Below are 18,246 nucleotides of genomic sequence, written 5' to 3'. Positions count from 1 at the left end.
CGAAGCAGAAGTAGCGGATTTTAAAATAACTTACCTCAAAGGTCAGCTCGTCTGTGGCCTGGGCCGTGTAGCGTTTGGTGACGTGCGCGGCAGCGATGGCGGGAACGTTGATGGAAGCTTCCTCGGTCACGAGCAGATGGTTCCCTTTGTTGTCGATCTGGAAAAAACAAAAGCGACAGCCTGACGTTTAAAAGGATTAAAGGAAATTAGGGGTTCTTCTGGAAAACAGGAGAAGGAGTTCCTGTCGCTTCATAATTTGTCTAAATTAACTCAAAAAAAAGTGATTATAATTCTCTCAATTTTTGTTTGTTTTTTTTACCCCTGCATTATTAGTTTGGCACTGAGGGGTTTTATTTGAATGCCAGAGGATCTTCCTAAAACAACTTGGTATTTAACCAAGATCATGCAGAGCTACAGGCAGAGAAATGCTCTTGAATCACCACCTTATTGCGCTGCTTGCTTGGAACCTCATCAGAGCAGGAAATAAAAAAAACAGCAGGTACCAGGTTCTATCACTGATGCAAAAACAAAAAGAGGCAAGGAAGGTTTCTCAGTCATATTCAGGAGTTAAGTTGGAGGTAAGTTAAGTTAAGTTTGAAGACGGTTCACTGTCAAAGTCCAGTCACCTCAATCAGCACAATCCATTGAAGTTGACTTAGACAGAAAGCTTTAAAGAGAAAGGACCACATCACTCCATCTTTACTAACCTGTGAGCTTTAAAACTGCTGTCCACTGAGAATCTTACCATTTTACTTACTTTATTTCGCACAGTTAGGGCCCAGAAAGGAATGATTAACAACACAGCTACAAATACAGTAAATAATTATGATTAAATTGATATGAGAAGAGGGAAAAACAAAGTACAAATGAGAAAGTTTCTTGTTTTGAATCCACTGTTTCTGAAGAACCAGATTATTCTTTAGTTGTTTTGTTTGTTTTTGGCCGCATTTGTAATAGAACTCAAAAAGTCAAAGGGATTTTGATTAAAATCGGGCTGCCTTGAGACATCTATTGAATCTTGTAGACGTCTCTTAAAATCTATTTACAGCAAAGAAGAGACTAATAGTGTTTTTTTAAGACTCCTCACAGGGAAAAAACACACACTATATTTCAAACTTTTGGTGACATAAGCAGCTGGAAAACAACCTGAGTCTGAGTATTCACAGCATTGTCTTCAGCCGCATTGATAATGAAGAGTGAAAAGCAGAAGTGATACCTCCATCCACGTCAACACTGGACCACAGTTGATCTTGTTGTCGGCGATGACAGAGAAGCGGGACAGATACGTGGCCAACATCTTTGTCACCGACTGAGAGGAAACATCAAACAGAACAAGGTTGACTCAAGACGAAACCTGGTTTAACGTCACTAAAATCAGTGACGTGAAGAACTAAAGAGACACAGACGAAGCTCCGCGGCACCTCCGCGGCGTCCTTGAACGTTTCGTATCGCAGCAGCTCGGCGAGTTGGGAGTAACGGCGGTCGTAGATGCACAGATGAAGGTGTTTGTCCAGCACGCGAAAGTCTTCGTAGGATCTCTTCACCAGCCAGTTCCGACCCTGACGAAGGAAAAATAATTTAACGGAAGACTAATCTGTTTGCAATATTGCAGAATATAATCCGTGTCTGTACCTGGCAGGTGATCTGAATCAGGAAGAGCAGCTCTTTGGAGTCCAGACCGGCCTTTGGTCCTTCACTCTGTCCGTCTGCGAAGGCTAACTGCAAAGGAATTCATTCACTTGATTGATTTTTACGAACTTTTGGAAAGAAAGAAAAACTGTAGCTTTGTTTCTGAGAAATCTAAGGATTAATCTCATCATCTATTAATCTGTCGATTATTTTCTTGATTCATTCATGTCAGAAAATGATGAAATGAAACTTTGAAATGATGATTCTCTCAAGCCAGAAACCAGAAAAAAAAAAATCACATTTAAGAGAATAACTGATCAACTGTTATAACAAGATATACTCAGCCATTTTATTAAATAATAATCAGCTCATGTTAATCGTACTGTGTGGAATAGAATCCTTAAAAAAAACTTCAGCAACAAATCATCAGAACAAATGCTTAAAAACTAGAATGGATAGACAATATTTAAGAGATTCTGTAGAAATTATGACAGAATAAATAACTGTATTTGCTGCACTGCCAAAACATTAGTGATCCACAATCTCACTTCTCTATAAATCCTGCAGTATAAAGTATATAATACAGAATATATAGGCACTTGGAGGCAATTCAGAGGATTCTTCTCCTCACTGATATTGTGTTTGCCCTCAAAACTGCGACGATCAAAGGTCTCTCAGAGCTTTTTGGGAATAAGTTGATCGACGTTTGCGGGAGAAACTTCAAAAGGGAAGCTCTGGTTATTTATAACCGCATCCACATGCACAGTGTTACACAACGACAACAACACACTGCGACCCAGAAAACACTGCAGCACACCACAGAAAACCATGTTAAATAAGTCCTGACCAAAGAGCTTTTCTTCACTGTGAGGATTTGTCGGCAGCTGCAGTCCAATCCGAAACCACTGTAGTAAGTCGTGAGCGGGGTCAAAGGGCAAAGGGATGATGATGATGAGAAGCAGGGTCAGACAGGAAATTGCAGATAAACAAAATGCCCGCTTTAATTAAATGAACAAATATATCATTGCCATTATCCACGCGAAAAACACAACCTCCTCAGTTTTTTATCATTGTCAAAATATGCCTCTTTAACATATTAAAAACCAAATTAGTTATATTTACACATAAAATTACAATAATGTGTAATGTGTGAAATCAAGGAAATAGGTTCATTTCAAATACTGTTATCACTGATATCAATGGTGCAGCCAGCAAATTCTCAAAATAAAGGTTTATTTTTGTGTAATGTTATGGTCTGTCTTATACACAAAAGTCAGAAAGTGAGTGACTACAGTGAAGATACATTTAAATATAGATGCTGTAAGTGCAAAGAAAGTTGAAAACACAGAAGCAACGCCAGGAACGTTAGCCAAGTTTGGCTAAATGTTCAGCTAACACTCTCACCCCCTCTTTATTTCACGTCTTCAGTGAATATTAAATAGATTTAACAATTACAGTTTAGTTATCGTCACCTTGTCCTCGCCCCTCAACAACACTTTTAAAAGCTAAAAGGTTGCTGATATTTCACATTTATCAGCTTTAAATTGCTACATCAAGCTGAAAGCTAACGGTGGTTCAAAACAGCTTAAACAGGAATTCCCCACATACACCACTTTCAAATCCCACTTAAATCAATGACTTAATATGAATTGCAAAACAAAGGGCAAACTGTACAAAGCACTTTATACCAACTAAGTTACTGCATCTCAACTGCTCTTTTATGAATTATTGCACACTTTGGGATGTAACAGTTACTGGTGTCACAGTAAACTTCCTGATGGTGTATTTCCACATATTAGTTTTTTATTACCGTGATAATCGAAAATGCTGGGTTTTTTTTTAACTGTATTTTATGTTGAATTTTGCAGTCTTTGATTCTATTTTTATATAAAATAAATGTATTTAAACATTGGTGAAATTATATCAATTTATCAGTGTATAAGTGTTTTTTTAACATTTCTTACCATATTTTAGCAATTCTTAAATATGGTGTTAGGGTAAGAAAGCAAAGCAGCATTGGTTTCCATACCAGCAGCATCATCATTATCAGCAAAAACACAGCAAACATAATGAATTCTAATTAATTAGTTCAAAGAACGATGTTGGTATGTATCAATGCACATTTTTAAGAGGTTATACAGAATTACTGGCGCTTCTTAAAGAAATCTAAGTTATCATTTTTTTTTTATTATCATCATTATTGTTGTTATTATCTTATCTACACTAAAAAGTTGTACAAATTGTCTGTCACCTGCAAATTTAAAGAAAGCATCTCCTGCTAACTCTGGCATGTTTATCGGTATACCAATAACATTGGTGATCATTTTCACTGTTACCTCAGGAAGGAGTAATGTTAGCATCAGGCTAATATCTAGTTTTTTCTGCTGACTTATTGTCCTCTCAAGTGGCTGTAGATTCAGTTGATTCAAGTGTCACTTGTTTCTGTTTAATTTCACCTTGATTCTATGTTTAGAACTGTGAAGCATTAGCATGCAGTGCTAATAAAGTGCTAGAGTTGAGAATGACGAGCCAAAAAAAAATACACACACAACGCAGCATTGGTTTCCAGACCAGCAGCACAATAACTTTCAAAAACAGAGTAAACAGGATGATTTTTATAGTATTTAATTCGTTTTCCACCGTTTATTAGCAAAAAACAAATTGCTTGAGTGCAAGTTCTGTATCAATGCATATTTTTTAGAGGTTATATGGAATTACTGGCCCTTTTTTTAAGAGGGTATACGGTGTATATCTATTATCTACACTAAAAAAGTTGTATGAATTGTCTGTCACCTGCTGAGCAACACCAAACTTTAGGACATTAGCATCTCCTGCTAACTCTGGCATGTTTACATGAATGTGATATTCATTCGTATGCTCTGTCCCTTTTAAATAAAACATTACATTTGATGAATATTAAACATTATAATGTGGATGAAAAAAGCTGAAGTCATCACTCTCTCGATGGAATCTGGAAAAATCCAGCTCAGACCTCAGTGCAGAAAAACACCTGCATAAACTTATTTATTCATAAATATCAGGCAAAAAGAGCTGACACAAATACATAACCACTGAATAAAGCTGCAACTAATGAATATATTTCATTATCAGTCAATTCTTTAATAATTTATTAGATTTTTCAGCCATAAAAATTCAGAAAATGTTGTTTGCCAAATCTCAAAACTTCCACAAATTTTATTAAATTCATACTTTATTAAAGACTCACAAGAGATGGTTTTAATATACCACATGATTACCATCACGCCAAACGTAATATATTCACTTTACTGTCACAAAACAGCAAAGAAACTGGACAATTTACACATTTAAGGAGCTAAAATCAGAAAAAAAGAATGAATAAATTATCAGAATAGTCTCAATGTGGATTAATAATTGATTAAGTAGCCCTACCATGCACACCTTCTTGTTTCCAGCCACTAAAGCATCTCAGATATCCATCTGCAGCTGGAGGACATGTCCCAGTCTTTGTGTGCTGCAGCAGCAGCAGCAGCAGCAGCAGCTTCAGTCCTAGAGCTCTGTTCAAAGCAGCCAAAGCATCTCTGAGGTCAAACGCTGACATTTACTCGCCTGAAGGTAAAAAACGCTCGCTGACAGGACTCTGGATTGCCACAACGCGCTTAGAGCTCTATTCACACCAGAAAATATGACAAGAAGATGCTTCACACGCTGTTTGTGTGTGTGCGCGTCTCATTCTCCTCTTCCTGCCTCCCTACTCATTCAATCTCAACCCCCTCCTCCTCCTCCTCCTCCTCCTCCTCTCCCTCTCCTTACTCCTTTCTCTGGTAACAAAGTGGGTTTGGCAGTAAAAGGGCTCGATCAGCACACATACACACACACACAAGCTCATCCATCACAGGGAGAGGATTAAACTGCTCGGGAGATAAATTGATGACGCTTCTTAGCCTCACAACGATTCTCATTCATTCCACTCTCAAGGCGAGACGGACGATAATCTGGAGAGGGACCAGGACAGACAGACAGACATACAGACAGAGTCTGTGTGTCCTTGCGCTGTTAACTGTAAGCGATACATGAGACCTTAAAACACCGCCCTCCCTCCATCCATCCCCCTCTACTGCCGCCAAAGCCGCTCAATGTACAGACAGGGGCAAATGCATCATGGGAAATAACCATTAAAGGAGAATAATCCCTTAAAATTTGGTCAAGAAATGTGTCAGAAATAGTTGTTTTCAGAGGCGTGAAGGCAGGTGATAACATGAAAAATTACCAAAATCACCATTCACCATATAATCACTATGATAGTTGTAATTATACTTTAATATATTGGGTTTTTATTCTTAAACATAAAAGTGTGGACTCTTCTGTCCTTCATAGACCTTATGTAACATTGATATAACATATGAAAACAATATATATATAAAAAAATATATATACTATATATAATGTAAAAAATTAATTAGACTATGCTGATGTGTTACAAACTTTTGTTGTTTTTTTCAAGTGTTTTTCTGCCTTATCCTTTGGTTATTTTAGGGTAGAGTAGATTTGGTGAGATTGGGTTGGATTAGATAAGGTTAGCTTGGATTGGGTAAATTAAATTAGATTAGGTTAGGTTAGGTTAGACTGGGTTAAATTAGATTTGGTTAGGTTAGCTGACGTTAGGCTAGATTTGGTGACGTTGGGTTAAACTATTTTAGGTTAAGTTAGACTGGGTTAAATTAGATTTGGTTAGGTTAGCTGACGTTAGGCTAGATTTGGTGACGTTGGGTTAAACTATTTTAGATTAGGTTAGGTTAGACTGGGTTAAATTAGATTTGGTTAGGTTAGCTGATGTTAGGCTAGATTTGGTGACGTTTTAGATCAGGTTAGGTGAGGTTAAAGAAGTGCCAATTAACGCTGTGTTTTTGTGTGTATCTGCATCATCACTGCAGCAGTCGTTGCAATGGAGGTGGTTCACTTGTCACAGTGTCTTCTGACTCTCGGTCAAAATCCAGATCAAATGCGTAATGGATTACAGCGAGGGGTCGTGACGGCGGCATTACTCAATGTTTTGATAATTACTAGCGGTGCATCCGCCTTTCCAGAGGGGGAGCTGCGAGTCTGAGAGCTGACGTGCCAATTACGTCACTTCCAGGTACCTGGCCAATCACAAGACAGTGGGAAAGCTCTTGTTGGCTGGCTAATCACAAGACTGTCTGTGTTCTGCGGGTGTGGTTTTGGTCTGAAACTGAAGTGCGGCTGACGAGAGCGTCAGTGATGAGACACTTACATCGGCTCATTTGCAGCGATTGGGAGGGTTTTGACCATAAAAACGACTTCATGTTTGTAAGTACACCTCCATTGCTCACATATAAGTGAGATAGGATGCTATGGCCACTTTAAAATGGGTTGGATTAGGCTACATTTGGTGATGTTGGGTTAAATTAGATTGATTAGGTTAGATTAGTATGGGTAAATTTACGTTGGGTTAGATTAGGTTAGGTTGGAGGAGATTAGGTTAGATTTGGTGACGTTGGATTACTTTAGGTTAGGTTAGATTACATTGTGTTAGATTAGATTTGGTGACGTTGGGTTTGGTTAGATTACGTTGGGTTAGATTAGGTTAGGTTGGATAGGATTAGGGTTAGATTTTGCGAGGTTGGGTTAGACTTCAGTTGTTTTTTCTTTTAATTAAAACCAAGTAAGAATATTAAGACTTACTGGGATTTTTATTACTTTACTTATGGTGTGTGTGTCTGCTTCATGTTTGCATGTGTACATGCAGTTTGTTGTGAAGACAAACATCAGCCTCGTATTTCTTTTCCAGCTCAGTTTCTCTTTCTTCCTGTGGATATTTGTCAAGGTCAGTGACAGTGCTGTGTTTCTTCTTCACACTGTATCTCTGCTTTCACACTGGTCATGACTGAAACAGCAGCAGTGTGAGTGTTTTTACCCTCAGCAGAGAGAAAGTGAGCCCATCCTGGGATTTAAAGGGATAGTTCAGGTTCTTTTTTTAGAGAGTGTGTGAGGTACTGACCTATAGCTGGTGTGATACACACAGGATAATAACGCTGCGTTCTATCTTGAGCTATTGAATTCAAACATATTTTTGGAAACATAACGGAAGAGTCAGACGAACAAACAAACCACATTCTAACTGTTTACTAAATTTAAAATATTTTCAGCAGATTAAAATACTCTAAAACAACAACAAAAACCCTGAACTATCCCTTTAATCCCTGCCATGTCTACCACACTGTTATTCACTGCTGTGTGTACAGCACAGAGTGAGTCTGCCATCCTTTGTGTCAAAGCGAAGATACACAGGCAGCTTATAACTGCCTGCAGAGAGAGGATTGCCGCCCTCTGCTGGCAGCAGGAGGTTATTCATGCACCTAACAGGCGTTTCCACACATGAATGAGCAGCCAGTGTTCAATTATTGCCGCTCAATAACACAATCAACAAGATTAATGGCCAGGCAAACTACTAAATACTACACTGTATAATGAATATTACTGTACTATTCTAATATAATTAATAACCAGTAATTACTCTATCACAAATAACATATGAGGACTGTACTCACTTTTCTTGTATTATTGTTATTTAACAATGAGAAAGAATTAGAAAATAACCCACAGCTAATAGGACTAGCCCAGTTAGCTAAATTAGCCCCGCAGGCTAGATTTGATTCTCACCTAGAATAAAACAAGGACAACTTAGCACTGATTCACGCTACGTCTACTCTCTTGAGTCATTGAGGACAAAAATGTCCACTTTCAAAAAACTGTTGTAAAAACATTCTATTAACAGTCTATTAAAGGACTTGAGCCAACGGACCTGCTACTGACACCTACTGGTAGTGTAGTGTAACAAAAAACCATTAACAACTGTTATCAGATGTAAACCCGAGTATATGTGTATCTAGTTAATGTTATTTGTAGATCCAGGTGCAAATCTTCACAGTTTATTGTGAATAATTGAAAATATACATGTTAAAAATTGGTGTATCTATTTTTCAATTCAATTCTATTCTATTTGTATAATGCCAAATCATAACAAACATTACCTCAAGGCACTGTACATAGACAACATCATGGAAAGCAGAGAAACCCAACAATTCACACAATGAGCATACACTAGGCATCAGTGGAGAGAAAACACTCCACTTTAACAGAAGAAGAAATCTCTGACAGAACCAGACTCAAAGATGTGCGGCCATATGCCTCGACCGGTTGGGGTGAAAGGAAAAATGGGGGACAGAAGAGATTTAATAGTCTGATTACTCCTGCATGTATACACTTAGTCAGACTGGAGTCAAACTTGGCGTTCTGCACACGCACCAAAATGTCCTCCCCGGGTCTTTGACCCTGAAGTAGAAGGAGACGATGTATAAACTGTGGTGTCTTCCTAAGAACACAGCAACCACAATCTAACCAGGACCTAATTTGTATCAGGATTAACATGAACAAAAGGTACTAAACAGAACCACAGCACTGTCCGTCGCACCATTCACTGTGCGTTTTCCTACAGAGGCTGAGTCAGACGTACACGGCCAATAAATCCATTTTTTCCTCTGCATGTGTACTCGGACTCTGCAAATTATCCGATTCCCTGTCTTGACCGGACTACGGCCTTAACTCGATTAAACTGTGCTGTTTTTTTATCCTGATGAAGCAACACACCGACATAAGTTCTACATTTACATCTACAGGAAACTGGAGGGAAGGAAATGCAATTATGAAGTTGGGACTGTCCACAAGAGACAAACACGGACACTCAGCGAGTGCATGTCACTACAGTGTGTTTCCCTGTGAGTTCACTCTGCTGCGTAAACTCAGCCACAGTGTTTTGCGTTTTTTCATCAGTTTTTTTTTCTCACCTGAACGTTGCCAAAGTCAACAGTCTCATAGTGGAAGTGTGCACACTCCTCCAGCCTGGGAAAGTGTCCTCTGGGGAACGTCAGCCTAAAATGTTCAAAACAACAGCAGCAGCTCATGAGTAAAATGTGATGATGGAGAGATTAAGTAAAGTGGAAGAGGAAGCCAGAGGTTAGTCGTGTGTTTCGGTGCTGGACAACTCGTCTTTCTCTCCCTCTGTTTGTTCGTCAGTCAGAAAGCAGCGTGTTCTCGGGACAAAATGTCTTTGAAATAGCTCTGGAATTGCACAAATTTGTGTGACTGCAGAAATGAAACAAACAAATCAAAAAGAGGAAACTTCAATGTTTCTCTAAATCTTTGATTTTACTGTTAGAATTTGAATAAAGGACTAGAAGTTCCTTCCTTTATTCTAGTCACTTTCTGACATTGAATAGTTCACTATTTTATGTATATAAAGACACTTTTGTCATTATTTCTATTGCATTATATTCCACTTTCTCTATATTTTGTCCTTTTAAATGTTTTCAAGTAAATAAAACAATTTTAATACACTTGTAAAGTGGATATCTAAATTTTGCAAACATGGAGCAGCTGACCTATAAAATTCCTCCATTGTTAAACTAATAAAGGATTATCTTATCTTCAAATAGCTCGCTCGACTCGAACAAAATAAAGTACAAGCAGTCTGAATGAAACAGATGACGTTACTGTTGCTCGGTCCCTCTGGCCAATATTTTAACCCTCAGACTTCAGATTAATTTACTACCCCCTTAAGTCATTAAGGACAAAAATGTCCACTTTTCAAAAAACTGTTATAAAAACATAACCGATTAATATTATTTTCTGCTTTTTTTCTGCATAAATCTATTAAACAACTTCAGCCCTGCTCAAAACTACCAAACATTCAATTATTTTGAGGGTTTTAACAAGTTTGCCAGTTTGGCAACTTGATGTTATGTTCTTTATTTATGAAAAACACACACAAAATATTAGTAATTTTCCATATAACAACATATGGGGAATTTATTTTATTTATTTTTTAAATTGGTCTTGGATATGTCAAAGGTTACCCAAAATAATGACTTTGTTGCATTGATAGTTTTAGTGTAGCATCAGATTTACCCTCTGGGGTGACAAAAACTGCTATAAAATTAGTACAGATCAATCATTTTCATGGGATTTTTTTGGGTTAATTTGATCAACTTCAATCCTCAAATATAGTATCAAATATTGAATAATTATTGGGATTTTAACCCTTTAAATGCCAGTTCGATTACATTATGCTAAAATCTTTTATGAAAAAAATATTTTCCATATAATCCATAACTTATTTTTTAAATTTTCCAAAAAAACTTGGGTCTGATACTTTTTGTGTAGCATCAGATTTGAAATTTAATTCCCTCATTTTTAAGGACTCCCAAATACTGCTATTACAGATTTTTGAGTAAAATATTTGAATCAACTTAATTTCTTTAATGTCTTAAGCTTTTTATATAGTTATTGCTATTACATTTCAGTCTGAATGGCATTAGAATAGGTCCTAAAAAGTCTTCATGGAAGAAAAGTGGACTTCATTTTTAGAATTACATAAAATTGCCCTTGTAATGATCCAAAATGAAGCCAAAACATATTCTAGAGGGCAAAAAAAAGTTAATTTCCTACTTCTCCACTGCTGTCTGTGTCAGCCGCATCATTTTAAGGCTGGCCTGGATAAAAGCCCTGGTTTATAGCTGATTATAGCAGCAGCAGCAGCAGCAGCAGCAGCAGCAGCAGCAGCAGCAGCAGCAGCAGCGACAGAGAAGCACCTACTTCTTCATGTTCTTGACCTTCATGCTGGCCGTGCTGACGCAGGAGCGCAGGAGGGGCTCGGCAGGATGCTCGGTGATGATGTCATCACTCCTCGCCTGGCAAACACAGAGAGTAAACATCAGCGAAGTCCAGTCACATAATACTTAAATTTCTAAAGAGATATTACAGTTAAAACCACTCAGAAATGCAGAATTTATAACAACATAAGTGATTTTTTTGAAGAGGAGTTTTTTGGTTGAGTTACATTTTAAAGGACCAGTGTGTAAAATGTATTGTATTTGGCAAAAAAGAAGATAAAACAGCTCAGAATTAGCATTTTATATTTATATCAGGCCATTTTGAACCACCATGTTTTTACAGTAGACCACAATGGACAAACAAACACAAATGTGTTTTTGAGTTTTTTAATGCTAACTGGAGGCTAAATAAGTCCGTCAACACTTGAAAGGAAAGAGTGAGCTGATCAGACTTTGTCACGTCACAGGAAAATGTGTTAGTAACCATTTTGTCAAATTTGAAGGATTAGAAAAGTGGCTAAGTGTTTCAAAACTAGACCTTAAATCATTCTGAATATGATTTAGGTGATCAATATTAATTGAAACAAATTTGTCTGATTTTTCAGCTTCTTAAATGTGAATATTTTCTGGTTCCTTTGCTCCATAGAACAAAGAAATCATTAAAACTGAATAATTTCCAGATCTGATCAACAGTTTTTAACATTTTATGGATCAAACAACTTATCAATGAATGAATCAATTATGGAAATAAACATTAGTTGCAGCCTGAACTCTTATGTTATTCTTTACTCCTGTTACATTTCTACCACACGTTTGATTTAGTACGATGTTATTCGGCTGAAAGGATCGTTTCATGCTCTGCTGCTTCAGGTCATTTTCTACTTATTATTATTACATAATTTCACATTCCATTGACGTGACTCGTCAGTACCAGTCAGTTCAGTTGTGAGCAGTGATCAAACACACCTCCTCAAATACAAGATTACAAACACACACAAACCTATTTTACTCTGCGTGTGTGTGTGTAACTGACTGAGGTCATGTGACGGTCACATGACATCACAGTGTATACGAGTAACAAACAAACATAACCTGGAAGATGAACAGTGACATGTCTGTCGGTGTATTCCCTTTAATTTCCTGTGAGTGATGAGTCACAGGTGTGTGTGTGTGTGTGTGTTTTCTGTCATAAACACTGACCTTGTCAGGACCAGTATAGTCCTCATGGAGACCAAAACTCGGTCCTAATGAGGCAGAACCTCATTTCTGAGAAACTGTACAGTATAAGTTTAGGACTAAAATTTAAACTGTGATTAGGTTATGGTTAGTGTTAGTTATTAACTGGCTATGGTTAAGGTTAGTGATAAAGCATTGTTGCATGTATGTGTGTGTACCATGGCAGTGTGTGTCTCCTCTTGTTGTCTCTTTTCTGAAGGATTATTATCACTGGTGGGTTGAGGTGAGATGCCGTCTTTGTCGAGGTCAGTCGACGGCAGCGCGTCTCTGTGAAGAGAGAGAGAGGAAGACAAGACAAGAAGAAGAGAAAATGACAAAAAGACACAAAAAAAGGGAGAAAGAAAGACCAAAAGGAGTAAGAAAGAAGAAAAAAGAAAGAAATTAAGTCAAAAAATTAGAGCAAATGGCAAAAAGAAACAAAAAGAGAATGACAAAAAATAGAGATAAACAAGAAAGACAGAGATAAAGGAAAGAAAGGAAAAAAGAGAGGGAGACACCAACACATACATGTTCACATACATGTGCCCTGTGGTTTTTATAAAAAAAAGTCATGCAGTTTGTTTAAAATGACACCAGAGGGAGCAAGTGAGAGGCATGCATTTACAACATGTGGCTCAAATCATGACACTGCACCAGAAAACATGGTGTTCCAGCACTAATGATGTTTAAATCATCACCATCATTGTGACAGTATGAAGAATATAAAAACATACAGATGCAGTGAATTCATCTTAGATTACAGATTACAGATTAGATTTGTCTTTGTGTGTTTGTTGGTTGACGAAGCTCAGATCGTCTATTCACACATTCATAAAGGAAAATCTGCCCACGAGGGAAAACTTCACAAAAACCTTCGCATGAAACATGACTCAGTGAAAAACTGGAGCGAAGGGTGAGGTCTTTTCATGTCAACATTTAAGAGACACAAAGACAGAAAAGAGACGGGGTTTGTCACAGTGATTCAGCAGAACGAGATGCTATGAAATCACGATATTATTAGTACGATATATCGGTATAATCCCATAATGGCTGTAAACTGTATATCAGCAAAACACGATTAACGGCTAAAACAACAGGCTGAATAAACTGCCACCACCTTCACTTCTGTGCTAGCGCCCTCTACAGCTGTTATGTTTTTATGCTACTTGTTTCGCACGATAAAATGAATATGTATACATGTACATCTGCTGTGACGTGAATATGAAAAATGTATCGTTAATCCCACTTCAGAGTATCATGACTCAAATATCGTGACTATATCGTATCATGACTCAAATATCGTGACTATATCGTATCATGGTGTCTCTGGCGATTTCTACCCTCTTTAGCAGCTATATATCAGTATCGGTTATCGGTCCAAGTTCCCCAGGTAAATCAGTATATCACATCAAATCATCTGCAAAATATCGTACATCCATCGACACATCACGTGAATTTTAATTTGCTCATTAAGTTTCACTCGCCTGGCGTCACTACTTCATGTCCTCCTCACGGTGGCGCTGCTCAAATGAATGAGGGGAAACTGAGGGGTGGAAAATGCTCCATATGTCTTCAATACATAGACTTTATGACCTTTGACTATGTTGTGGATAAATAGAGAAATCTTTATCTTTTCACATTTTCTTCAGTTAGACAGATATTGTGATGTATCGCTATACGTATAGGATTGTCTCGCAATATATTGATTATCACAGAATCGTTGTTTCATGATATTATTGGTATCGTGGACCATGTATCGTAAAGTCCAGATATCCTGTGATTCACACCCCTAATACAACTAATGATAAAATGTAAATTCATAGGAAATAGAATGAGATTTGTACCTGATTATGACTGCAACGAATGATTATTTCCATAATTGTTTAATCGATTTGGGGTTTTTGGTCAGAAAATGTTGATCAGTGTTTCTCAAACCTGGGAATTATTGTCCACAACCAAAATTAATCCGTTTCAATGATTTCTTTGTCATATGGAGCAAAGAAACTGACAAGTTGACAATAAACTTGGTAATATCCTCAGTGTCCTCACTCTAAAAGACACTGTCATGCTTCCACAGCACCAACTTTACTTCATGCAGCAATGAATGAATGAACACACACACACACACACATTATGTGATCATCATTACATGATGATGATGATGATGAGGAGGAGGGGGAGGAGGAGGAAGAAGAGGGGATAAAAAAAAAAACCCAACTCACCCTTCAAGGACGTCACCACTTCCTGGTTCCCCCCGGGGTCCTGAAGCAGCATTTTCAATCACCGCGGCAACCACGCACCCAGCCTCCATGATGCTGCTTCACTGCAACAGCCTGCTGTGGAGGAGAAATGAGAGCGAGAGAGAGAGAGAGAGAGAGAGAGACACAGTGTGAGAATCAGACAGAGAGAGAGGGAAGGTGGGTGGGTGTAAAGAGAAAAAAAAACAGGGGGAGAGATGATTCGAGGATGAGTTCGATGCAACGCCAGACGTTGGTTAACGATGCATCGAGCGCGACTCCAGGGCTGCGATGTATGATGACGTCACACCACAGCGGCAGAGGCTGCTACAGAGGAGACGTATACAAGAAATATTCATGTCACTGTCACTCTACGTCGAAAAACAGACTCCTCACAGCTACGGGTGCAACGTATCTGACTGTTTTCTGGATATGACGATTTATCGGGAGTGTTTTTAGACTGATATTTCTTCCAAGATTCAAGAGTAAATGACAAAAACGATAACTTGAAGAACCACAAAATTCTGTAAATTCTGATGACAACTTAAAATAATCTAGAGCCTTGGTTCTCAAACTGTGGTACGTGTACCAGCAGTGGTACGCGAGCAGAAATACTGTTCTACCGTAAATAAATTAAGTATGGAAGAGATTTATGAGACTGTAAGCTGAAAAATAGACTCATTACAGCTACGGATGCACAATATCTGACTCTTTTTAGACTTCAAAATTCAATTTCATCATATTTGTGGGATGTGGGATGTGAAATTATTTTTAAATGTTATAATACATTTTGATTTATTTTAAAGATCTCCTTTCATCTTGTAAGCCCCTTTCTCTCTCTTTTTTTTAAATCAAATTTCAGCAATTTCTAATGAGTAAAATGTTACAGAGAGAGATCAATATTTTTCTCAGGTGGTACTTGGTATAAAAAGTTTGAAAACAGCTGAATCAAAATAAAAGCACGAGAAATATCTCATATAAGTTATTGGACAAAAACTTGAGTCAAAACGGACACAAGATGAAATTCTGTGCCAAAAAATTCAGCTCTTAAGTTGAAAAAAATAAGATAAATTTGTTGACAGATAAATATTTCATGACTTTGGTAAAGAAATTCGAGATAATAACATAAAACACCAAAAATGATGAGTCCAGATCAATTTTGAAGCAGATTATAAATTTGCCTTTCATTTCATTTTTAAGGTTTTTTTGTTTCATGTTTGTTTGCTTTCCAATAATAATAAACCTTTGGTGTTCTATTGTACAAAATGAAAGGAAAAAGACTGTAAAATGTTCATCCAACAGATGGAAAACAATCCCACACACAAACCAATCCTCGACACTCTCTCATGGACGCCGTGGTGTCCACGCCTCCACGTGAACCAGATTATTTTTAAACTGTTTATTTTAGGAATCTCGTCTCTTTCTCCTGCTTTGAATCCAAATCATCCAAAAAATGTTTTATTTATTTACAGTTTAAGAACAAAGAATTCATAGCAAAACATTTCCCAATTACACAGGAGCAATAAAAGCTAAAACATGCCATTTATTTAAATATAATAAATTAACGTGTCTGGAGCGAATATAATAATGTATGTGAGGACTGATACTATCACTCTTTACCAGACTCTGCTCAACTCTGTCTACTGTAAACAAAAGCGATGGAATGTCCCGATGAGGGTGAAACGAGACTCTTCTTAGTCTTCCTCTATAGTTTCCCACAACTATCTTACAAATGAATGAGGGTGCTGCGTGGGACAGCCATGTGGGCATAAAACCTCTCTAAAATATGTCTGTAGGTCCTTAAGACTGAGGAATATACTGATATTATATCAAAGGAGACGAGATATGATCGGTCAGATTTTGAATATTGTCATATTGTGATTAGGATATGATACCAGATACTGGTCAAAATCACAAGATCGGATTAGGGTTACCATTAAATTTCCAGAACTCTAATTAGGGAATTTTGGAAATATTCCAAATCGAATACTTTCCATGGGAATTATGAGAGTTTATGGTAATTAAGGGGATTTTTTGCAAACTTAAATCAGATATTGGGAGAAGAAAAATGTTAAATTTATCACGTTTTATCTATGCACAGACAGAGTCATTGTTGGACAGTTGGAGAATTACATATAATCATAGTATCCTCATTTTTTAAAAGTCTTAAATGACTGAATTGGACTGATATCGGCCTCAGTATATACTCTAGATTTTGGTATTATGGTCTGTATTTATATAGAGCTTTTCGGATAGTCTTGATGAGCTGCTTTACACTACAGTTTTCACCCATTTTACTCAGGTATCCATTTAAGGTACTTTATATAAGGCTACTTATTGCAATTGGCAGGTCCTGTGGTATCGGTCCCTATTAAAACAAATTCTGGATGTCATTAGGGACAAAAGTATTTGTCCACACCTGTTAAGTATTGAATTCAGGTGTTTGGACTCGAAGCCCCTCATCTCCAGTGAAGGACAAACTTAACTCTTCAGCATACCGAGACCGAACAAATTCACCATAGAAACACTTCAAAATCTTGAGGGAAGTTGTCTGAGAAGAGTGGAGTTTATCCCAGAGTCCCTGGGAGAAGAGTGGAAAAGTGGGACTTGATTAAGTACTTGATTAGAGTCCCTGTTGGTGTAATGGCCATGGGATATAACCTAAAAATATTTATCATCCTAATCAACACAGACATGTTTGGAGTCATGAATAGATTCATCAGAAACACTCGCTGCTGCAGGAGCAGTAGTTTTCCCAGCAGCCTCTCTGGCATCGAGCCTCACTGAGCCTCACTGTTGACGGACTTCCACAAAGAGTGCTGACTCAGCAGAATGTGAGCGGACAGACAGTAACACAGAGCAGCTCTGACTCTACTCTGTCCATATCTCACACAGAATCTAACAGACAACATGACCCTGGCAGAGGGAAGAGAAGAGCAAGTGCAGCAAGTCCATTTTCTGTCCAGTAGGGGTCACTTTGGCAAAACAGGGCATTCAAAAGGGACCTCGTCCCCCCAATGTGTACCAAAGTTCATGAATATTGGAGAAACTGTGCAGTGACCACAGCCCAAAATCCATGAGGGGGTGCTATAGAGCCAGTGTGGCATCAAACTAAAGAATGTATTATTTAAAATTTGTCTGTCAACTTTATCGAGAATCTGGCTTTTCTAAAAAATCCACAGAAAATCCAACATGGCAAACATTGTATTTGTTCAAAAAAAAGGTAAAAAAAAAAGGGCAACAAACTCAACACGTTTCTACAAAATTTACTTTTTAAACTTTTTAAAATGATGACTCACAATTCTCCTGCCACATTCGAAGGACAAACTTTATCAGGCCGCTGAGGCCACGCCCCTTCGAGATAGAGAAATAACTTTTGACAACTTCTGTATCTGGAGGACATATGGACAGAGTTTGACATAGCTATGATAAACTTGCTTGGAGGAGTTTGTTTTAATGTGTCAACGATGAATCGCCAACCAAAAGGACCAGGTTTG

At 37.7% G+C, this 18,246-nt stretch overlaps 1 protein-coding gene across 5 annotated transcripts in view; it reads right to left on the bottom strand.

Annotated features, from left to right (window-relative positions):
* Positions 1-18,246, bottom strand: part of LOC122760085 (rho GTPase-activating protein 32-like) — a 38,979-nt gene that overhangs the window by 12,868 nt on the left and 7,865 nt on the right. For 4 of the 5 annotated variants that reach the window (XM_044015157.1, XM_044015158.1, XM_044015159.1 and 1 more), the window contains exons 2-9: positions 14,735-14,848; positions 12,692-12,800; positions 11,281-11,375; positions 9,474-9,558; positions 1,633-1,719; positions 1,407-1,559; positions 1,217-1,309; positions 35-157 (exon numbers count right to left, since the gene is read on the bottom strand). In XM_044015157.1, coding sequence (XP_043871092.1) covers positions 35-157; positions 1,217-1,309; positions 1,407-1,559; positions 1,633-1,719; positions 9,474-9,558; positions 11,281-11,375; positions 12,692-12,800; positions 14,735-14,823 — 834 coding nt within the window. In that variant the 5' untranslated portion in view covers positions 14,824-14,848. The remainder of the gene's footprint in view (positions 1-34; positions 158-1,216; positions 1,310-1,406; positions 1,560-1,632; positions 1,720-9,473; positions 9,559-11,280; positions 11,376-12,691; positions 12,801-14,734; positions 14,849-18,246) is intronic. The other variant, XM_044015162.1, reaches the window with a different exon arrangement.

The sequence above is a fragment of the Solea senegalensis genome, unplaced genomic scaffold (assembly GCF_019176455.1).
Source record: "Solea senegalensis isolate Sse05_10M unplaced genomic scaffold, IFAPA_SoseM_1 scf7180000012949, whole genome shotgun sequence".
NCBI classification, from domain to species: domain Eukaryota; kingdom Metazoa; phylum Chordata; class Actinopteri; order Pleuronectiformes; family Soleidae; genus Solea; species Solea senegalensis.
The sequence above is the reverse complement of the archived record's forward strand: the minus strand, read 5'-3'. Positions and strand labels throughout refer to the sequence as shown.